The sequence below is a fragment of the Zootoca vivipara genome, chromosome 16 (genome assembly GCF_965207765.1).
Source record: "Zootoca vivipara chromosome 16, rZooViv2.hap1.1, whole genome shotgun sequence".
Lineage (NCBI taxonomy): Eukaryota > Metazoa > Chordata > Lepidosauria > Squamata > Lacertidae > Zootoca > Zootoca vivipara.
The window spans coordinates 9,135,074-9,159,009 of NC_142599.1; the positions used below are offsets into that span (position 1 = coordinate 9,135,074).

Genomic DNA, 23,936 nt, shown 5'->3' on the forward strand with positions numbered 1-23,936 from the left:
TTGTCCGCTTCACTCGGTGGATGACTATGGATTGCTATGGTGCAGTTCTGTGTGAATTTACACATAAGTATTCAGCTTACTCTATAGCAAATGTGTTTGACAGCTGAGTGCAACAGTTTCCTTTGTTAAAATATATTCTGTGTTTTGGGGGCGATACAAATACTATCGTCTGCGCTCAACGACAATTGTTTTGGCAGACGCAAGAGCGCCTTTGTCGTCACCAAGTGGTGGTCACTCACGTACGTGTACTGTGTTTGTGAGCTGTCATTTATCTTAACCTTGCTCTGTTTTCCTTTCTTTTTGGCTTGTTTTGGTTCTGCGTGTAGCTGATTTTGGATTTGCACGATACCTGCAGAGCAATATGATGGCTGCGACTCTCTGTGGCTCCCCCATGTATATGGTAAGTGTCCATTTCCATCCTGGTTATTTTGCTCTCTGTAGGGACTATTCTTTACACTGCAGAATGTGGGGAGTTAAAAACAAGCATCAGTTAATGAAGCTTATTAAATGTGAATGTAAGGCTCTGTTCAATCGTGTCTCCTCTCACTTCCTGCTGCATGGTGTTCTCTGCCATCAGTCCCGTTTTGTATCTCTGCTGCCATGTGCCTTTAAATGCCTGATTAAAGCAAATGAGGCCTGCATTTTCCTGTCAATTCACCACAGTGGTAGTGAGCAGGGCAAAGAACAGTTCTTGTATTACAGCTCCCCGTTAAAGGGTGTGGTGTCTCTCTGTTGCTTTGCTTCTGGCAATCTCCCATGTTGTGGGGTCGCGAGAAGGTAGAACATAGGAAGTTACAGGGTCTGACCACTGGGCCATCTGCCTCACTATTGTGTAGGTGGCAATGGCTCTCTAGAGTTTCAGACAAGAATCTTCCCTATCTTTCCCTAAAGGTGCCAGGGATTGAACCCAGGACTCTGCTCCCCAGTCTTGCCTGTGCTTTGTACCATAGAACTTAATGGAAGCCATTGAGAATCGAACCTGTGCTTCTCTGCATTGCCCTGTTCCACCCTGTGTTTCTTTGCCTTCATTAAGTGTGATGAATTGTGCATTTGTGAGCGATTGATATTTACTGTAAGAATTCTGCACCCTCTGGGCAGCTCCCATTCAAAAGTGGGTCGTGTTGGTGAGGGGCTTTTGCACACTCCTTTGGCCCTCAGCCAATGCTTAACCGAGCTGATAGCTCGATCTGGGCCTGCGGGCTGTGACAGTTGAGTGTGGGTTGATGTATTGATTGTAGAATCCTAATTGTGAACGATGTATCTCCCCATAACTTATTATGCAAAGGGATGCTGTTCGGGGTCGTAAACCAATCTTCATTGCCGCTGCTGCTTTGTGTGAACACAGGTGGTCTTCTGTTGCTCTGGCCTATTGTGTTTTCTGCTGTTGTGCAGGCAAAAAGCCATAGAATAGTCTCATTCAGAAGTTAGCTTAGCCAGGGCTCAGCTCCAGGGCCTGTACTCCATGATAAGGCTTGGCTCTGAAAATATCAGTTGAGCTATGATTGTGTTTATTTACCTAGACCTCTCTCTCTTTTGTTGTGGAACTCAAGGTGACATGAACCAATTTCCAGGGGGGTCTTCCACCTAGGCACCAGATGCAGGCCTGCTTAGCTTCAGCAATATTGCAGTATCATGTACCTTCAGGCAGTGCTTTAAAGGGTGCCTTCCCAGGTGGCGCTGTGGTTAAACCACTGAGCCTAGGGCTTGCTGATCAGAAGGTCGGTGGTTTGAATCCCTGTGACGGGGTGAGCTCCCATTGTTTGGTCCCAGCTCCTGCCAACCTAGCAGTTCAAAAGCACATCAGAATGCAAGTAGATAAATAGGAACCGCTACAACGGGAAGGTAAACGCCGTTTCCATGTGCTGCTCTGGTTCGCCAGAAGCGGCTTTGTCATGCTGGCCACATGACCTGGAAGCTATACGCCGGCTCCCTCGGCCAATAATGCGAGATGAGCGCGCAACCCCAGAGTCGGTCACGACTGGACCTAATGGTCAGGGGTCCCTTTACCTTTACCTTCTGCCTGCTTATGGGGCTTATATGCAGCAGCAGCAGAAATTAACTTCAGTTAAATGAATCCTTACTTGGAGCACACCTTTAATTGAAAGGTATTGAGACTGACACTTGGTATAAAATAAGAAAGCTTATGTTAAAGGAAGTATATCATTGATAGGAAAGCGTTCTGTAGTCCTAGCTAACCATCCAGTTGGAAGAACAAAGAAGCCATGCTTGCCTCTTAGTACTCAGGAAAGGACAGGAGTGATTGAAATTTGCAGGCACAATAGCCCCTCCAGAGTGCAGAGAGCCTTCCACTTTACAGGCAAATAGGTCCAGGGGCTTTTCTGCTGGGCCCCATTTGAAGTTGATTTGGGGTGGGATGATATAAAAGGGAATCACTTTCTGACTAAAAGCATTCCTTCTGATCCGCTCATGAAGGAGCTCCCCCTCTCTACTCTGAATCCTGTCATGTTTTCAGCTAGAGACAGAAGTTTTGATTTTTGTAAAACTGCCCCTTCTCCTTTGGGACTCAACTGGATTCTTTGCAAACCTTTAATACAGTAAAAAAAAAAACAGCAATCTAGGAGAACAGCCAATGAAGTCTGAGATTGAAAGCAAGACGTCTGTCTCCTTGCTCTCTTTACTTTCCATTTGATGGTAGTGTTTTGCTATGAGACAGAAATACAGCATCCATTTGGTATTGCCTCCAGTTCTATCTCCTGTCATTAATTTATAATCCTGTTCCACAGTAATAGTGTTGCCTCTTCTAATGGAAATAAGGGAAGAGGGAGACAGAGACTGTCTGGTTTGAACTGAATTAAAAAAAAATTGGGGGTGGGGTGGGGGATATCTTTCCTCATTGCCATGAGATTGGCTACCAGGCTTATGTTAGAAAAGGCAGTTTGTCCCACCTGAAGAGTCTGCCTTAGGACCTTTATATGTTAAGTAACAGCAAGCTTGGTCTACTTCTGAAAGCACTTGACAGCCACATTCAGTCCCAGCTTCCCAGTTACTGTGACATGGTTCACAAGTTCTTGTTTTTCAGTTGTCAGTGAAGTGATGAATTGCAGGGCCGGCTCTAAGTAGAGTCCCGGTGGCGTGGGGCAGCAGGGCGCCGGGCTGGTAGGCAGGGTGCCGCGCGGCAAAGTCGCGCGGAAGCCATGCTGCGCCCTGCAAGGGCGCCGGAGCAATCTCCGCCCCTCAGCGCCAGGGCGTGCGACCTGCTCGAGACTGCCCTGATGAATTGCATGTGTGAATAGCCTATATCAGGTGTCAAGAACAAGGCATTGTCCAAACAAACCAAGTCATGATGACTTGGTTTGTTTGGACAATGCCTTGTTCTTGAGTCCTTCCTCCTTCCACTCTCTGATCTCCCTCCTTTTTCTTTTCCTGGCTCACAAGAGCTACAGTTGATTTCTCTGTGTATATGAATCGGGCAAACCAAACAGTGGTTTCCAATTCTGACTTGGTTTGCAGCGCTTTGTTTGTTTGTGTGAATCGGACATAATGACAAGCCTTGGTTACAGTGGACCTGGAAGTGAGGCTGGGTATCGGAGCATGCGAGGGGAGGAAGAGCATGAGTGATTGACTCAAATCATGGCTTGGTCATGACATCCAAACCTGGCTCTGCTTTTTCATAAATCCAGTTTGCACATCAAGCTGCGAATCACCAGGTGTACATTAATAAAATTACAAACACACACCAAGCCAATCATATATGTGCATGATGTGTGTGTAAATCCAGCCTCTTTGTGTACGATGAACACATCCTCAAAACTTCAAGTTTGTTGTCATGTGTAACTGCTAAAGACGTGTTAACAAAATGCTAACTCCCCCCCCCCGCCCCCACATATCCTTGTCTAGCTTACTTCCCTGTGGTGTGATCTTTAGCTCAGCCCTCGGGAGAGATGAATTCTTGTTCCATTATGCACTGCCTCATAAAGGGAGAGGTTCCTTGAGGTCTGCTGCTGCTGCTGCTGCTGCTGCTGCTGCTGCTGCTGCTGCTGCTGCCAAGGCCTCATTTTCAAAGGATAGCCTTTGATGGCATCTAATTCTTCTCTCTGGCCTCTTTGTTGTTATGACTAGGTTGCCTGCAGAGTGTTTGCTAAGATTGCAAAGATCAGCAGGGGGAGGGAAATCCTGGCGAAGGACCAAGCTTAGGGGATGCAACCACAGCTTGTTTGTATGAGGTTAGCAAACATGAAATAGCAGCTTGGTGTGCAACCCAAATAAAGAATAATGGGAATCGAGTCTCGGCGGCTCTTTACATGTGTGTTTTAGTTTCATGTGGCGGTTGAAAAGAAAACAGTTCACAATCTTCCCACGCAACTCTTGTCCCTCTGTTCCAGCTAATAAGAGGCCATATCTCAGTGGTACAACCCCTGTCTCTCGTGCAAAAGATCCCAGGTTCAATTCCTGCCACCTCCCAAGTTTTTGCTTGCTTGGTTGGTTTTATAGGATCAGGTAGTAGGTGGTGGTAGAGACTCCCTGTCTTAAACCCTAGAGAGATGCTGCCAGCATGAGCAGACAATACTGGACTACCTTATGTGGGCAAATAGTCTGAATGGATAGAAGTCAGCTTCCTAAGCTTCCACATTATTTGAGAGAGAGGCTTCTGAAGCAAGTTCCACTTGCTGACTACCTGAAGCTACAGGCACAAGTATGTCAGCTGGGCTAGACCACTTTGTTGTGTTTAATGCCCCCCACCCCACACAAAAAAACTTTCTGGTTCTCAGATTATCCTTTCTCACACCAGTGTTCTGCCAAGGAACTTCTAATAAAGCAAATAAAAACCCGGCACAGCTGCACACAGGAGATCTCTGCAGGTAACCTGGCAAATGAGCAGTTGCCTTTGACGTCTAATTCACCGAGGGCATTGGATAGACCTGTCATCATGGCTTCCAGTGTGAATCAAGACCTAATCGCTGCATGCATGGTAAAAGGCTGCCGTGTTAGAACGGACTGTTCCACTTTGCGTTGCAGGTGGCGGCAGCAAACTCCCAAGTCTCTTCTCTAAGGCATTTAAACACCTCAGTCTTCCTCAGAGGAACTCAGAGCATGGCTGTGAAGATAAATTGGCACTATGAGGGATGCAAGGCGGAGGGAGAGAGGGAGAGAGAGAACAGCTGAAGGGCTCCTGGCTGATGACCAAACTAGATGTGCTGTGTAAAACCAAAGGGTTAGATAGGCTCCAACATCATACACATTTCGTCTAATGCTAAAAACTCTTTATTTCTGCAGGCTTTCCGAGAAGGAAGGGGTTAGCATGCAGGCAGTATCTGATTGCTTTTGGGGAAACTGTTTCTGTCCATTTTATTCTGTTGCAGCCTACTGAGTTTGCTAGTGTTTACCTATGGCCCTTCTGGTGTTGCTGGGCCTTAGATCCCATTTGCCTTGACCGCTGGCCAATGAGGGTTGAAGTCCTATGCAGGTTCTTTACCCCAGATTAGTGTCAATTGTACAAATGTTGGAAATGGAAGCACTGGCTTTTGGTGGGAATAAAATGGCGAGGAATTATGTGCACTTCTCTGAGCTCCTTGGGACAAGGGTGGAGTAAAAGTATAAGAAATACAGTGGTACCTCCAGTTGCGAATGGGATCCGTTCCGGAGGTCTGGCCGCATCCCAAGAAATTTGCAGCTGGAGTAGAGCTTCTGCGTGTGGCGTGGTTTAGCGCTTCTGTGCATGTGTGTGGTACGTGCGTGGCGAAACCTAGAAAAATACTTCCAGTTTGCATTCCGAAGTTTATGTATCCAGAGGGACACGTAAGCGGAGGTACGACTGTATAAGGAAGGATGCCACCCACCCACCCAAAAAAACCACTGCAGCTTTTGACGCCTCCTACAGTTCCACACTTTCTCACAGCCAAGTTTGCTTGGGTCTTGTTTAAAGTGGGGAATATGCACGTGAGGAATTGCAAAGAGATTCTTCAGAGGGAGGGGGGGTTCTGTAATAAAAATTGGGCACACACACCCCCGTTATTATGTATGATCAGGACAAATCTAGGTTTATGCAAACCGGTCTGTTTGCCCTCCTCTGGTGTGGCCCTAAAGCAGGGAGCTGACTGGCTTTTCCACTGCCAAGGCTTAGGGATGGTTGCCAGACTTTGGGGAGCCTTCTCTGCCATTCCTGGAAGTTGTCTTCACGCTCTCCTTTGTAGTAGGCCATATTCTTGGGAAGCTTGTTGTAGATTGTCATTCAGGTTGTGAAGTCTGGTGTTACGTGTCCTGGCTTGATTCTTCTGTTCACCTGGGTGGCAGGTGGTAAAAGATGTTGCTGTTTTGCTTTAGTGTGGTGACTTGGGTGTGTATGCAATAGAACATGGGTTAGCCCACGTGGTGACCTCCAAATGTTGTTGTTAAACTACAACTCCCATCAGCCCCAACTAGCATTGCTCAAGGGTCAGGGATGAGGGGAGTTGTAGTCCAGCATCATCTGGAAAGCACCATGTTGGCTACCCTTGTAATATAGAATGCAGATACACATGGATGCAAGTACCGTACATATGACAAGAGTGAAAATAGGCTTTATTTCACCCAGGTCAAAAATCCTATTTGGCACCCACATTTGTGTACACACATACAGAGGCTGGGAGCATCAATAAGGCCCCTTCAGAGGCTTCACCCGGGACAAAAACCCCAGCTAGCATCCCCCACCCTCCGTAGCTATGGCTCTGTATATGCAAATGCGCATTATATATTCTCACAAACAGAAACATGCATGCATGAGAAGGGCATGGACCTTCTTTTCCATCTCCAGCAGGTCAGGAGATAAGGTGTTAGATGTGGGGTATTTGTGGCTTGTTTCTTTATCTCATTAAAGCAAAATCACGCCTGAATTAACCAGATTAGATTTATGAAATAACCTTCTCCATGCCTGTATTACTACATCATTCTAAGCTGGGAACAAAATCTCTAATCACTTTTGTGGAATCTTGGCCTCTCTCTCTCTCTCTCTCTGTGTGTGTGTGTGTGTGCATATATATATATATATATATATATATATATATATATATATATGTATATGTATATGTATATGTATATGTATATGTATATGTATATATGCATGCCAGTTGTAAAGGGAGACTCTGAAGGGACTCACTTTCTTTCACAGTTACCAACAAAATGTTTAAATAATAATAAAAAATCGGAAGCTGAGGCATTAAAACAAAATGTCACGCTCCCTTCTCCTATTGCAGGCCCCAGAAGTCATTATGTCCCAGCACTACGACGCCAAAGCTGACCTGTGGAGTATTGGCACCATCATTTACCAATGTCTGACTGGAAAAGCCCCCTTCCAGGTGAGTTAACGTTTGTGGTTTAGTTTCATGGCTGCCCATTAGGCCTTCTGGATTGCTCAGCTGCCTCTCCTCAGAGGTAGTTATCGTTGAAGAAAGGAATTCGGGCCTCCAACTTGAGCATCATCCAGGTCACATAGGGGAAGGCTTTGGGTATGGCCTCCTGAGGGACGCAAGCCATCTGTTACAAATGCCACAAGTCTCACACTGTTTTTCTTCCTTCATTTTATTTATTCTGTTTGTTGACTTTGTACTCCTCCCTCCACCCAAAGATCCCAGGGTGGTTCTTCCCTTGCTGTACTTGGAGGAAAATGGGTGTGCACTTGTGAACCCAAGTGTGAGGAGACTGGGGGCAAGTAGCTGCGATTAGTGCCCGTTTCCCAGTTTGCAGCTGTCTGGGCATGCCATTGGCCTGAGGGGAAGTTTCCTTGGGGATTAGCAACTGCATGGGGTAGACCCAGGGGTCAGCAGACTTTTTGAGAAGGGGGGTCGGTCCACTGTCCCTCCGACCTTGTGGGGGGCTGGACTATATTTTGAAGAGAGAAAAAATGAATGAATTCCTATGCCCCACAAATAACCCAGAGATGCATTTTAAATAAAAGGGCACATTCTACTCATGTAAAAACATGCTGATTCCCGGACAGTCCGCGGGCCAGATTTAGAAGGCGATTGGGCCGGATTCAGCCCCCAGGCCTTAGTTTTCCTATCCATGGGGTAGACTATAGAGCTTCCTGCCCAGTTAGGAGGCACCATCCGCTCTGCAAGGACTGAAACGAGACACTTTCTCTCTCCCACTCTTAACTTTTAATGCCATCCTCCTCCTCCTCCTCCTCACCGTTTTGTGAGAAAAGGTTTTAGAAAGCTTTTTCCCATTTAGACTCCCTCCACAGCTCCTTTGGATGATGAGGCTTTCCAGAGCGGCTTGTATCAGAATTTAAAAATTCAAAATGAAAACAAGCAAACCCCTAAAATCAATACCAGCTCCTCCTCCGCTCTCTGAGCCCAACCACTATTCCCTCAGATGTAGCAGCAGTGGAATGAATCGGTAGGTAAGAAATGTAGAGGGGGGAAACCCCACCTGCCTCCCACCAGCAGCTTTCATAAGCCTTTGAGATTTGGTGCCTCCCCAAAAAGATATGCTGGAATGCTGCCACGGTTAAAGCCTTCTCTGGTTGCCACCCACCTGTTTCTGAAGACAGGCCTTTTGATGTCCTCAGCAGGTTCCTACAGGAGAAGGCAAGCCTTCTGATAACCTTGCCTTGGGCATTGGAGCTTTTGTAGGTCAACACCAACACTGCCCAGAAACAAACCAGAAGTACTGAGTAATATCTCTTTAAGTAGTTTAGTAATCTGTTCAGTACAGAGGGCCAGCCCAACTATTAGGCAAAATGAGCCAGCTGCCTTAGGCAGTTGATTTTGGATGTCCGTTGCTTAAATTTATTTTGGCTTCCAGGAAGCGGGAGAGGCACCTGTGAATTTTCTGCCTCAGTTGCCAAAATAACTTGACTGGCTTTGACCCGTGTGATTGTGTGTTCATGTGCCATTGGCCTTTCTGCCTTTCTGGAGCAAAAGGTTTTGGGGTGTTCCAACAAGGTTTGCCTAACAACCTGGCCACTGTGTTCTGGATGTTTTCGAAAGGCAATGCTTGACTTTGCAATCAGATTATGCTCAGCTTTATGCTTGCATACTGTAGCTGACTTTACCAGCTACCTCTTATAACCGCGTATGGGATAGTTAACCAGGAAGTGTTACCAATTCTGCTCTGAGAGACTTAAGAATGGGTGTAGAGAATAATCAAGGGTGTGCAAGTTTTCTTTTGAGCATAGCAAGTTCAACCTCGAGGAGAATTGCTGTACTGCCGAGCATGGAGATTAGCAGGAAATCTGCCTGGTGGTATCCTAAGCACTTGGAAAGAGCATCAAGGCTACCTGTTGTGTTTTTTGAGACTCTGTGGAAGAGGGATGAGCCATCTTTCCCCCTGCTTTCTAGTACCCCAGCAGAGGAGGGGCAGGGGCTTCTTGCTCCCCATCACTTCAAGCTTCAAGCATGCCGTAGCATCGAGCACATCCTTTGCCCCTTTGTCTGCAGGCTGTGCATGTGGCAAGCGTACATTTTGGCTGGATCCCAAGGCCAGCTAAGATGTGTGGACCTCCGAATGTTTCGGCTTCAGCAAGCAAGCAAGCAGCAACAGCTGCCAGTATGATTGCCAGGCACACAAGTGACCTGGCTAGGAAGGATAAAACTGATTGACAAGCTTACTAGACAATCTAGCACGGCAGCAACCACGTTATAACATGCAGTACTGTACTTTTTAAAAAGCTGCTTCCTCCCTTAGATGACCCCCCCCCCAATGCTCCTTTTCCGTGGTGGGCAAAGCTCCAATAGTGACCACAAAGAATACTTCACTTTTCTAGTCTCCTTGTCTGTGTGTTCTTAACCCCTGGTTTTACAAAGATTATTGGGGTGTGCATATTTAAATGTGCTGGCTCCACCCTGGCCGGGGATTGATCGTGAGAGAGGTCATCTGGAGCAGGAGGGAGAGGAGGAAGTAGGATTTTGTGTGATTTTTCTTCAACTGTTTTTGTTAATTAAGTAGTAAAATGAGTCACAAGGGCCCCCTGGAGCATTCTAAACATAACAGGAGTTCTTCAAAGGTCTTCCTAAACAAATATTCTTTTTTATAAAACAAAAACAAAAAAGTAGTGCAGTCAGGTTTTTGCAGATCTTGAAGATGTTTTGACTTGCACAACAGCACTTCTCTTCCAGCCTTCAGAAACTAGAACTGGAGTTTTGCATTTTCACATACGGGCGTGATTTTTAATAATAACGGGGAGATGTCTGGGACCTTCTGGTCTGATATAATAATTAATTTGGGAGAACCAGATTGATTACGCCCATGCTAAGTGGTGATGCAACTTCCAGCCAGAGCACTTTTTGAGGTCTTTCCTTTCCTAGGTCAGTGGCTTCCCTTCTCTCCTTTCTAAGGCGAGATTTACGCTTGGGACTTCCTGGTTTGTACTCTTAATCCCACTTACTACACCAGCTCAGTATGTTCAAGTAATGACGACTGGTGCCAATTGGGACAGAAAGGAGGGGAGACCAACTGGATCTCTCAGCGGCTTTTGACACCATTGACCATAACATCCTTCTGGACCGTCTAGAGGGCTTGGGAGCTGGGGGCACTGTCATGCAGTGGTTCCGCTCCTTCCTCCTGGGCCGTGTTCAGAAAGTGGTGGTGGGGGATGAGTGTTCAGACCCCTGGGCGCTCACTTGTGGGGTGCCTCAGGGTTCTGTCCTCTCCCCCATGCTTTTTAACATCTATATGCAGCCGCTGGGAGAGATCATCAGGGGGTTTGGGCTGGGTGTCCATCAGTATGCTGATGATACCCAGCTCTACCTCTCTTTTAAATCAGAACCAGTGAAGGCGGTGAAGGTCCTGTGTGAGTGCTTGGAGGCGGTTGGAGGATGGATGGCGGCTAACAGATTGAGATTGAATCCTGACAAGACAGAAGTACTGTTTGTGGGGGACAGGAGGCGGGCGGGTGTGGAGGACTCCCTGGTCCTGAATGGGGTAACTGTGCCCCTGAAAGACCAGGTGCGCAGCCTGGGAGTCATTTTAGACTCACAGCTGTCCATGGAGGCACAGGTCAACTCCGTGTCCAGGGCAGCTGTTTATCAGCTCCATCTGGTACGCAGGCTGAGTCCCTACCTGCCCACTGACTGTCTCTCCAGAGTGGTGCATGCTCTAGTTATCTCTCGCTTGGACTACTGCAATGCGCTCTACGTGGGGCTACCTTTGAAGGTGACCCGGAAACTACAACTAATCCAGAATGCGGCAGCTAGACTGGTGACTGGGAGCGGCCGCCGAGATCACATAACACCGGTCCTAAAAGACCTACATTGGCTCCCAGTACGTTTCCGAGCACAATTCAAAGTGTTGGTGTTGACCTTTAAAGCCCTAAACGGCCTCGGTCCGGTATACCTGAAGGAGCGTCTCCACCCCCATCGTTCTGCCCGGACACTGAGGTCCAGCTCCGAGGGCCTTCTGGCGGTTCCCTCATTACGAGAAGCCAAGTTACAGGGAACCAGGCAGAGGGCCTTCTCGGTAGTGGCACCCACCCTGTGGAATGCCCTCCCACTAGAGGTCAAAGAGAACAATTACCAGACCTTTAGAAGGCATCTCAAGGCAGCCCTGTTTAGGGAAGCTTTTAATGTTTGATGGATTTCTGTATTTTAGAATTTCTGTTTTTTTGGAAGCCGCCCAGAGTGGCTGGGGGAACCCGGCCAGATGGGCGGGGTATAAATAATAAATTATTATTATTATTATTATTATTATTATTATTATTATTATTATTAACTGTAGTTGAGGCCTGACCCAACTAACTCCAGCTTTGGCCTCATCCTTCTCCCTACCGAGTTCTACAAGGACAACGCTGAAACTGAGCAGGAGGAAACTGATAAGCAGTCCTGTCCCCTTCTGCTTATAAGAAAGAGGGCAGGCAGGTGGGGGCTGGCTGGCTGAGGGGAGAATGAGGTTGATAGGTGAGTGCCCCCCCCAGCCTCCACTGTACACCATCCTTGGTGAGCTCTTGAAACAGCTCCATGTGAATATAACACACAATGGTTCTTGTTGTCACAGGTCAATTTTTCTACTGCTTTATGTTTACGCGTATTGCTGGCATTCCTTTTTGCCCAGGGCATTTGGAGTAGGTGTAGGCCCGTGGGTTGATAATCCTTCCATCTGTGTCAACACAGTTGGTGTCTGGAGAAGTGCTGATTAGACAAAACAGAAAATAGAAAGGGAGCAGAGTTGGGCTACTCAAAATTCTGTGCAAAGAAGCAGTGAGAGTGAAGTAAGGGGGGGTAATAACAATGCAAAGCTGAACGTCCTCACTTTGCTTCTTCATATGGTTATATTTTATTGCTTACTTTTTTTTTTTTTGCAAACATGCATACGCAAAAATATTCTATTTTAAAAACAAACAAACAAACCCCACAATGGACACTGAAAAGCACAAAACACTCATTATACTGAGAAGGGCACATCCAGATTCATCATCTTGATTTATCATTCCAGAATAATTTATTTATCATTCCAGAATAATAATACATTGAGAGTCTGTATTGGCTAAAAAGGGGGTATACCGGTAAATATTATGGGCATAAACTTCAGTTGTTTCCTTTATAAAGTTATTTTGTATATTATGCCTTTCCTGAGCTTTTATATAATGCTTGAGCTTTGTTATGTAGAACGATCCCCGTCTGTTTCTTCTGTCCAGATCTTATCCAGAACTATGTCCATTTTTGGCAATCTCTCATCGCTTAATTAGCCACTCTTGATTATAGGAGTAATTGTTCTGACCCCGCAGTGGAAAGCAGCAATCTTGGCAGCTAATAAAAGGGTTTGAAACAAGTTAATCCAGCAGCCCGTTGAAAATAGTTGTCTAAAAAGTTCAGCAAAGATGGCCAGTTGATCACGGGAGCAAAGCAAAAAAAAAACCCAGCCTGAGAGACGGTGTCCCTTCGATTAACAGGTGTTGGGGGACAAACAGACGGTGGCAGTGGTGTGGGGGGTGGGGGTTACTAAAGCTTATTGGAAACACTGCTTAGGCCACAGGTCACCAACCCAGTACCACGTTGTTCCTGGATCGGTGTCTCAGACTCTTGATCTTTCATTTTGACAAAAGTCTCTAGCTCTCCTAGAAAGAAAGATATGGAATAAAATATGCATTTACTTTCTAAGTAATTTCTGTGAAATGAGAGTGGTGATGGCGTCTTGTATATTTTTCCTGGTGCTGAATAACGCTTCCTGTTATGACAACAGCACACGTGTGTGTGTGTGTGTGTGTGTGAGAGAGAGAGAGAGAGAGAGAGAGAGAGAGAGAGAGAGAGAGAGAGAGAGAGAGAGAGATCTCAGTAGCCAGGACCAGTTGGATATAGCTGATTTTCCATGTTAAGCCTAAGGGTGTCATGGATAGCTATCCCTCTAATTTTTAAATTATGCCATGCTCCACCCCCCCTGGCAGCCATTTTGTGACTGGCACCCCCAGCTCACTCTCAAAATTCAAAATGTGCCCACTAGTCCAAAATGGTTGGTGACTCCTGGCTTAGCCAAGATTTGCTTGAAATGGGAAGCTGCAGTAGATGTACTTTAAGACTGTGAGCAGGCAGGGCTTCCCTTAAGTTCTCAAGGGAGAGCCTGCAAAAAAATCCCTTTTTGAAACTCCCCCCTCCCAATCTTAAGGATCAATAGGGAAATGTATTTGTATCTCGCTACATCCAGCACCCTCTGTATCAAGATATAGATTCCTTGCTCTCAAATGGTTCTCTTTGCATTTGAACTGGCACAAGGCTTCCTGGTGGCTTGTGGTGCTGTCTGGCAGGTGCAATATGTGTGCACAAAGATCCAGTTATCAGGGGGACGTGGGAGCGACGGCAGAGTGGCCTTTGCAAAACTATTGCAAGGGTGTGCCTGGCTTTTTGAAAGCCTGTCCTGTAAGTTGTGAGGGATGAGTTGCAGCTGTCTTTATCCTTCCAACGCATATGAAACCTGCTGGGAGTATTTTTCTATCTGAATGGATGTGAGCTGATGGTCTATCTCTCTTTAAAGCCCAAACTTAAAATCAACTAGAATAAATGTGCCCCTTCCCTTTTCCCTCTCTCTCTCCCACCTACCCAAGCAAGGCTCAGCCAGCTGTGACATTTTAAGTCCAGGACAGGCTCTCGCGACTGATAATCAACAGTTGAAAAAAGTACCTCACTTCTTTAATAATAATAATATTTATACCCCACCAATCTGGCTGGGTTTCCCCAGCAACTCTGGGAGGCTTCCAACAGAATATTAAAAACACAATAAAACATCAAACATTAAAAACTTTCCTAAACAGGGCTGCCTTCAGATGTCTTCTAAGTCAGATAGTTGTTTATTTGTTTGACATCTGATGGGAGGGCATTCCACAGGGCAGGTGCCACCACCAAGAAGGCCCTCTGCCTGGTTCCCTGTAACTTCGCTTCTCTCAGAGAGGGAACCGCCAGAAGGCCCTCAGAGCTGGACCTCAGTGTCCGGCCTGAACAATGGGGGTGGAGTCGGTCCCTCAGGTATACTGAGCCGAGGGCATTCAGGGCTTTAAAGGAAAGAGCACCGCTCGCTCCCATGGCTGCCACTGAAAATGGTCTTCATGAGCCGCATCCTTCTGCTCTCCCTGTAACATCTGCATCTGCTCAGTTACTCTTGATTTAGTGCAGTGATGGCGAACCTATGACACGTGTGTCAGACGTGACACGCAGAGCCCTCACTGCTGGCACGCGCCCCATCGGCCCATTCACGCTGTTCTTGTTGCCCCCCCCATTTGTTCTCCTGCTCCTCCTCACGCTACAGCTTGTCTCCGCTGTGTTAAAACCCGGATCCTTTTTTGTTGTTGTTGTTGCTGGTAGCCAGAGATTGGTTTTTTTAACTCTTTCTGTGCTGTTTTTTCTGGCGCTTTGGCAGACTATGATTGGGTGTAACAGCATTCATTTTTTAACCCGTTCTGTGCTGGTTTTTTGTTTTTTTGATGCTTTGGCAGACTATGTCGGTGCTGCATGTTAGTTCCAGCGAATGTATTATTCATCATTTAGCTCTGTTCTCTTTCCCCCCAAAAGTGCAGCAGCTTTGGGCACCCCCCCAAAAAAGCAAAGCAACTTTTGCACACACCCCCCAAGAACCTCCAAAACTTTGATCAGCAGCTCCCCCCAAAAAGCTCAACAACTCTGGGCACTTTGTGATAAATAAGGGTTTTTTGGTTTGGTTTGGTTAAATAATTAGTTTTTGGTTTATTAAATACAGTTATACGGTATATTACAATTATACATTTTTGTTATTTAAACTATAAATATCGCAAAATTATGGTTTTTTTCTCAAAGTGACACACCACCCGAGTTATGCTCGGTTTTTTGGCGAATTTTGACACACCAAGCTCAAAAGGTTGCCCATCACTGATTTAGTGTCATCAGGTTGGGTGTTTCCATGCTCTCTGTTGGCAGCTGACAATGTGACAGTGACAGCAAAAGGCACACATATATTCCACATTAATGGGAAGAGAGAAAAGAACATAGTCTGCTATGTTATAATGTGTAGCATGGTTCTCCCCCCCTTTTTTAAAAAAAATAAAGGAACACACTTCCAAACTTGTACTGCATGACACCCAGCAGGTTTACCACCCCCACCCCACCCTAAATAATAGCCAGATGTCTGACAGGTCATTTAATTTTAATTTTAAGGAGCTTCTTGTGCTCACCAAAGTCTCTAAATTAAAACAATGGACCCTAACAGAGGGATGAGATTAATGGGATCCATAATGCCTGTAAACAGATTGGATGACAGTTTATTGAATTGTTAATTCAATTCCCGACCCTGGCAAAAAAAAAAAAGCATGCCACTGAAGGGTTTTTTAATGACGATGAGGAACAGAAACATAGTTAACATCCTCATTCTAATATTTGTGTAAACATAGAAGCCATGTTTCTTGCCTTACAAACCGACTCCTTAATATCACTGGTTTTGCAGTTATAATTGGCCAACACTGGCATATTAGGGTGCAGGAGTTTATAATATAATTTTTTTATATTATAATTTTATAATTATAAAAATATAATATAAAATAATTTTTTTAAAGGAAAGATTCAGTATAACAACAGAACGTTACTGTGCAGATAGCCCCTGTTCTGGACTGTAGCCCAGTAAACTCTCCTTCCATTTCCTCCCATCCCAATAGACACTCTGCATCCTTTGCCAAGTAACCGTGTTAAGTCCTTACTGAGCAATTTATTTTTTGGTGGTAGAAAATTGCACCATTGAGGGTTTTTCGCTAAAAAAATTTTTTAGCATGTGTGCGAATGTGCACCTCTGTAAACATCTGAGTCCCTCCCTAGTTGCGTTTGGAGATGGCACTGCTTTAGCCACAGAAGAACCAGGCTTTTGGAGAATTGGGATTGCTTGTGCGTTATATATAGGGTTCCAGATGGCTGTATGAATTTGCTGATCACTCTTCTCCTCTTTCTCCCTCCTTCACAGGCAAGCAGCCCTCAAGACCTTCGGCTCTTCTATGAGAAAAACAAGATGCTCATGCCCAAGTAAGCATACTTTTGGTGCTGCTATTCTCTGCTTTCTCTCTCCCTCGAACTTCACTGCCACTTGCTCGACTCTTCTTAACACCTGTCCCTTTGTGCTCTCAGCTTGGGATGTTTAGAAATAACTTGGCAACCTGCCTCCTCCGTCTGTTAGCCTGGAATGACAGAGCCCAGAGGCTGGCAAGCTGAAACTTGGTTACCTCGGTTGACCCCGTCCAGGAGCACAAAAACAATCCAAGCAGATTCTTTTTCGCATTTGAACAGCTCTTACTGTCAGAAAGTTTTTCCGTATGCCTAGTCGGGATCTCCTTTCTTGTAACTGAAAGCCACTGATTCGAGTCCTACCCTCCAGAGCAGGAGAAAACAAGCTTGCTCCCTCTTCCATGTCCCCTCTCAGCCTCTGCTGTCTAGGAATGATAACTGTCTCCCTCGGGAGGTGGTGGACTCTCCTTCCTTGGAGGCTTTTAAGCAGAGGGTCGATGGCCATCTCTCATGGATGCTTTAGCTGGGATTCCTGCATTGCTGGGGGTTGGACTGGATGACCCTTGGGGTACCTTCCAACTCTATAATTCTATGAGACCAACTGTTTCCTCACTGGGAATTCCAGGGTTTAAACAGGGGCTGCCACCATCATTAGTATTATTACTATTCACTCATTAATTCACTCATTTTATGCTTATAGCGCCTAAACTGTTCTAATTGCTGTGCAGAGATTAAAAGGGTAACACATTGGACATCCATTGGAAGTCTTTAAACAGAGAGTGGATAGCTGCAATTCCTTCATTGCAGGAGTCAGGCTACTTTCTGAAGCAGCTGAGCTTCATTAATACTGCATAGGAGTTTGGATGCCTTCTAGTGTGATGGCTTTTATCACTGGAGAGCTGGATTTCCATTTATTCTAATTTTTTGGGCAGGGTTGGTGGTGGATCCACCTGCCATTTCCAGTAATTGGCTAAGAGAGTTTTATGAATGAATTAGTGTTTCTCAAACTTGGTTCCCCCCCAGCTGTTGTTGGGCTACAACTCCCATCATCCCTAGCTAGCAGGACCAGTGGTCAAGGATGATGGGAGCCGTAGTTGAACAACAGCAGGGAACCAAATTAGAGAAATGCTGAATTGGAAACTTGGAAACTAGACTGATTTCATCTATTTTGCTTGTTCGTTTCACATGGAATGGTGATCTGAGGAATCTGTTGGTTTTCATGATTGTAGGAGAAAGACAACTCTGCAGGATGTGCTCCAAGTAAGCAAGGATTTCCCAGCTATGTTGGAAACCCCCAACGCATTGCTATTCAAACTGTGTTTGTGAATCCTGGGGTTCCACAGCTCTCTGAAACCATGGTAGTAGTGAAGAAGTTTCCCTTTGCTATCATCTTCCTGGGTGTACACTCTTATCCAGGGGTAGGCAACCTAAGGCCCGTGGGCCGGATGCGGCCCAATCGCCTTCTGAATCCGGCTCATGGACAGTCTGGGAATCAGCATGTTTTTACATGAGTAGAATGTTTCCTTTTATTTAAAATGCATCTCTGGGTTATTTGTGGGGCATAGGAATTTGTTCATCTCCCCCCCCCAAAAAAAAACAGTTCGGCCCACCGCATGGTCTGAGGGACAGTGGACTGGCCCACGGCTGGAAAAGGTTGCTGACCTTTTCTCTTATCTCTTGTGAAGGTGACTGCCCAGTCTGTTTGGGCCTAGTCATTGTGTGTGAGCCAGAGTTCGCTGTAGGACACTTGCCAGAATCCTCTGCAAAGCTTAAGTGCTCCATAGTGGACGAACCACTGACAGAGTAAACCATGGGTTATTGTGACGCGAATGAGCCTCGGTGAGCTTTTTGTTCTCCTCCTTGACCGCAGGCACAAGGAAGAATGTACAAGCTTTCAGTTCCATTTTTAATTAACCCTGCAGCTCATCATGTCGTCCATACTTGACAAACTTAACTTGGTTTCTCTGAAGGAAGCCAGCTTCAGATGAAGCTCACCTGTTGGAGCAAGCCATAGTTACAATTAGCCACAGTTTGAAGTTTGGATGCCGTACTAAAGTGTGGTTACCAGAGTTGAAATTGGAAGCAAAAACTCCTGGGCATGTTACAACACTTCAGTTACAACATAGGGGCCCCTGACCATTAGGTCCAGTCGTGACCGACTCTGGGGTTGCGGCGCTCATCTCGCGTTGTTGGCCGAGGGAGCTGGTGTACAGCTTCCAGGTCATGTGGTCAGCATGAAAAAGCCGCTTCTGGCGAACCAGAGCAGCACACTGAAATGCCGTTTACCTTCCCGCGATAGCAGTACCTATTTATCTACTTGCAGTTTGACGTGTTTTCGAACTGCTAGGTTGGCAGGAGCTGGGACCAAGCCACGGGAGCTCACCCCGTTGCGGGGATTCGAACTGCCGACCTTCTGATCGGCAAGCCCTAGGCTGTGGTTTAACCCACAGCGCCACCCGCGTCCCGTCCAGTTACAACATAGCTCATCACAATGCCATAATTCAGGCAGTTCAAGGCTTGAACCTCCTTGAACCCATCCGATCTCTAGATTTGATTCCTCAGTGCCCCTTGTGAGGTGTGCAGGCCACGCTCCTTGCAGGATTCAATATACTTCTGAAGCCTAAAGGTTGGGAGAAGGAGCTTCTCTTAGTTTTAGCCACTTTAGCGCCGAGGGAATATATTGTGTGTGAGACACAGGGATACCACTGGCAAATTGCATCCCTGGGTTTGAGATATCCTCCTATGCCAGCCCACCACTGTGGCATCATCATGCTGCAAGTTTCATTTTCTTAACACAATTTCTGGCCTTAAACAGAGATAATCAGGCTTTTAATTTCACTATGGGCGTTTGATTCAGCTTCCCAGTGCCAGACCAGGATGTTTGTGTTAACGTCAACATTGCTTTGTGAATGAGCCACTGTGCTTATTTTACATACTATATTTATTTACATCCTGCATTTTTCCCAGACAGCGACTCAAGGCGGCTTACATATAAAATAGAAGCAGCCTAAAATGTAGAAAAAGCAGTCATTAAGAAGCAATTAAATAGTAATAGAATTAAAAGATGTATAAAACATACAGATAATTACAAAAAAAATGCATCACCAGCCCTTTGCATGCATTTAAGCTCTTTGCATTCATTTAAGATTTAATGTAATTAGCACAATCTATACTTCTTCTTTTTTTGCATCATTTCCTTCTGACCTCACGGCTTACAATTTCCTGCCCAACAATTTCCATACAATTTCCTTACAAACTACTTCTTGTATGCCTGCATACCTGTTTGTATACCTGCATAACTTGCACACACGCTTCTTTCAATAATCTTTCCTGCATTTGACTCTAGCCTATGGAAGCTGATGCCATTATAGGTGCTTTAAGTTTTCTGGGTTGCAGCTAGTAGCTTGAAGCATTATTGCTGCATTAAAGTGTTTGAAGCTTAACATCTGTCTCGCATGTCCGTGGACAGGATTAAATCTCTCTATACACTTTATTTACTGGCCCAGTTTGCACATAGCAGTAGAACATAGTTAATAGTTTCCTGCAAGCATGCCAGTCTTAGTCCCTCCCTGCTTGTACACTGAGCAAGCCAGCCCTAGGTTGGTGTTACTGGGGTGGGGGGCCTTGCCTCAAGACCCTGTGCTTTTTTCCTCCCCCAGCCCCACCCTAGGACTCTCATTTACATCACCATCCCCCTACAAGTGATGCTAAACTGTGTGGAGAAGCAGGAAGCCTCAACCTGGGGACACTATTTTGGTGGCACCCCCTTGTCTCACTGTAGCATGCCATTTCAAGCCTAAGATTTGCTGACAGTGCTGTTGGCTTTGATCCAAAAGGGCGTGCTATTTTAATCAGATGGTGTGAAATAGCTTGTGCTCGCCTCCTCCTTTCGAATAAGGAGGCGTGCTTTTGTTTGTAAATAAGGTGACTAGGAAACAGCACAGTTCAACAGAGACTGGAAATGTCAGATGAACAGGGTGTGGAACAGAGACAGCCTGTTCATCAGCTCTTTTTGAGGGCTTCCATGTGACCCTTGGGCTTGCTGTGGGCTCTCCCTGTTTCTTGGCTGCGCAATGCGCCTAGAAGCTGTATGGAGGAAGGGGCGGGGAGCAGCAGATAAACAAAGCTATTTATGTCCTCTGCAGTGAGAATAATTAAATTAGGGTTGCAAGTAGGAGCTGAATACATATCAAACAATCCAGAATTTGATGTCCGTGATCTATTTCAGATGTGCTTGGACAGGGAAAAATTTCCTTGCATTTTAGTCACTGGCCCAGTAAATTAGTTCTGACTACTTTGCTCCTTCCTGCTAGTACATGACTTAGCCTGATATCCAAACTGTTTAGCACCAATAAGCTGTGAGCAGTCAATTAAGAACAAATCATGGTTTGTTGGGAGCCAAACCAAACCATGATCCTAGGTTCAAGTGGATTGGGATTCATTTCTTGTGTGTGCTAGTGAAGAGGAGCAAAGTGGACAGTGAACTCAAGATCAGCTGTTACCTGTGTATTGATTTCATTTATAAATCCTTTTTCAATGAGAACTCCCAAAATGAATTACAATATAATAAAACTGTTACATATATGAATCAGTTAAAACAGTTGCCCATATAAAAACCAACACCTAACCATTTATACAATTCCCTATTGCAAAACATCAGGATGGTATATAGCAACATTAAAAAAAAATGCAGTACAGAACTATCTTTAAAAGGACCGGCCCCTCAAGAAAATTTTAAATAGCTGCATAGGCCTGATGTCTGGTTTAGAAAGATGTCTGGAAGTCAAAAGGAAGGGAGCTTGCCAAATTTTTCCTATAGAGGAGGTGCAGCACATCTTAGGGCTGGCAGCATTAAATGCATGATGTCTGGTTTACTTATTTCATAAAAAATTATATACGAACAAGCTTCAAAGCAGTTTAGGAAAAGAATAAAGCAATAAAATTATTTGTAACAACTGTTTAAAACGTTCAAAAAACTAAAAATGGCAGTAAACTAAAGACACATCAGGATTCTAGATATCTGGGTATCTAAACAAAAAAAGTTTTTATCAGGCGCTGAAAATGGTACAGTGGAGGTGCATTTCTGATAGCTATAGGTGAGGCGGACTTCCATAACACGGGGGACAGCCGGTATTCTGGTTTCAAGTTGTGCAAGGCTTTGTACACCAACACAGTTTAAAACAGCAGTAGCGCACACAGAGTCCGTTCAGATCCTATGCATGTTCCAACTGGGGAAAGGACCTAGATTTAGAAGGTTTGCTGAAAGAGGGACGTATGAACAAAGTCACTGCATGCTTGGGCTCCGGTTCAGGCATTGGTTTCACTGCATGGATAAAAAGTCCAAGTCTTCCTGTTTGGAACCCCAAGGGCTCCTATTCATCCACATTGGAAACTGTTAGCAGGACAGGATGCACAACATGTGTTCTCTTGGGAAGGAAAAAGGAGGAGGAGCCCCTGCTGTCTCCTCTCCTACATGTGTGCCTTTCCATTGTGAGCCATCGTGGCTAGTTTTTGCAGAGAAGATAACAATCCATGAAGCTACCGTCTTACACCAGTGTAGACTATTTGTCCCTCTAGCCAGCCTTCCCCTGGGTGCCTTCCAAATGTTGGTGGATTCCCCATCAGCCGCAGCCAGCCAGCATGGGTGATGGTCAGGGATGATGGGAATTGTAATCCAACAACCCATGGGGCGCCCCACATGTTCCTTACCTATGTCTTGCATCAGCCCTATAAGGCAGGCCAGGTATCCCTAAACTATTTATTGGTGGCTTGCATACAGCTACCAGAGAACTTGAGCAGGGGTAGAAATTTGAATTGGAGGCTTCCCGGTTTTGCATCTCGTGATCTTAATATATTTATGATCTTGGAGTGGACAGGAGAGGGTGAGATTATTATCGGCTTTCAACTATTTTTCACTGAAAGGAACATCCTCATTCAGTGGCAGTGTGCTTCTGCCATGCCCTGTTTGTGAAGGCAAGTCACAACAAAAAGGACCAGGCAGCTAGCGATGCAAAATACCTTTTTTGTCTGCCACTCAGAGTAAACCAGGGATGCGGGGGGGGGACTGGTGTCCTTTCATACATGGTTGGACTTCCACAAGCCCCAGCCAGTGTGGTCAGTGGTCAAGGATGATGGGAGCTGGGCTCTAGCAGCCTATGGAGGTTACTAGTTTTCCAATCCTGCAGTATTTGAGCTAGGTGGAGAAATAGTCCGAGTTGTGAAAAATGCAGCTTCTGTGTTCCTCCAATGTTGGACTTGATGAGATTTATTTTACCTGGTTTGGGAGACAGGTCTTAACCTGGCGTGTTTTTATGCAGCTGTCCTTAAGGAGGACCACGCAGCATTCAAAGTGCCCAGCACTTCCTGTCCGGACATTCCACGTGCCTGCAGCACTGCTTCTCACGTGAACATCCCAGCCAGCCAAGCTGGAAAATTCCTGTTTGTTGACCCGCCTGGTCAGACGTTACTTGCAGCTGGCGTTGCTTTATGGTTTCTAGGAAGTGCCTGCCTGTAAGAGAGGGCTGTGGATTTCGTAGAAAACCTAGATCATTTTTCAGAAGGTGCCCCTGCACAACAGCTCCTGTTTTGCACTGGGCAAGAGAGCTCTAAGGAATGTCCTGTAGTTTTCAATACTAGCCCTTTTCTTTCTTTCTTTCTTTCTTTCTTTCTTTCTTTCTTTCTTTCTTTCTTTCTTTCTTTCTTTCTTTCTTTCTTTCTTTCTTTCTTCGCTCCCTCCCTCCCTCCCTCCCTCCCTCCCTCTCGCATGTGTACCCCCACCTTCGATTTTTCTTTGTTTTCCCAGCATTGGAATTCAGCAGAAAGTTGATAAAGAGAGCAGTTTGGAAATGCTTCCCAAATATTAGCCCCTGGCACACAGTTGTTTACTTTGACATTTCTGAGTAGGCGTCCAATGTGGGGAGGGAGGGCAAGCCTGCAAGGGACCGAGCCATGCCAGGCTAAGTAAAGTAGTGTTAGTTTTAAAGATCTGGGGTGTTTGCCATGAATATGCCATTACCTGACCTGACCTCTCCAAGCAAGCCTGGCAGGCGGCAGGCACCAAGTTGTGTACGCAGCAAATGCCAAGACGGCCTGGTTTTGCCTGTGCAAGAATTTTAAAACTGCTCTGCCAGGTTTTTCTTTCCTCTGCCCCCTCCTTTCTCTCTTCTGAATGTGCCTCTGCCTGGTATATATTACCAGGATTGGCCGGGGGGGGGGGGGAATGGTCATTTTTGCTTTTTTCAAATTGCTGCTGCAAATGCTGTCATGAAAAGGAAAATGGGGGGCAAACACCTCACTTCGTGTTGAAATTGAACATGTTGGAAAGAAGGTTAGATGAAAACCTTTTCCTTGCAAAGCTAGTTTTGTGTGTGTGCAGGGACTAGTTCTGTTGACTGCAGGGAAGCTTAAGTTTTGGTACCTGAATTGGAAAAGTCCCTGTGGTTTCCAGTAGGGAAGGGTTAGCCAACATGGTGCCTCCAGATGATGTTGGGTTCCATCTCCCATCTCCCCCAGCCAGCATAGCTAATGGTCTGGGATGCTGGGAATTGTGGTCCAGCA

The 23,936-nt window shown here is 45.7% G+C and overlaps 1 protein-coding gene across 3 annotated transcripts in view; it reads left to right on the top strand.

Annotated features, from left to right (window-relative positions):
* The window catches only part of ULK1 (unc-51 like autophagy activating kinase 1), a 113,146-nt gene that overhangs the window by 41,802 nt on the left and 47,408 nt on the right, over positions 1 to 23,936 (top strand). For all 3 annotated transcript variants that reach the window (XM_088660039.1, XM_035099436.3, XM_088660038.1), the window contains 3 exons: positions 327 to 400; positions 7,191 to 7,292; positions 16,342 to 16,400. In XM_088660039.1, the coding sequence (XP_088516165.1) occupies positions 327 to 400; positions 7,191 to 7,292; positions 16,342 to 16,400 (235 nt within the window). The remainder of the gene's footprint in view (positions 1 to 326; positions 401 to 7,190; positions 7,293 to 16,341; positions 16,401 to 23,936) is intronic.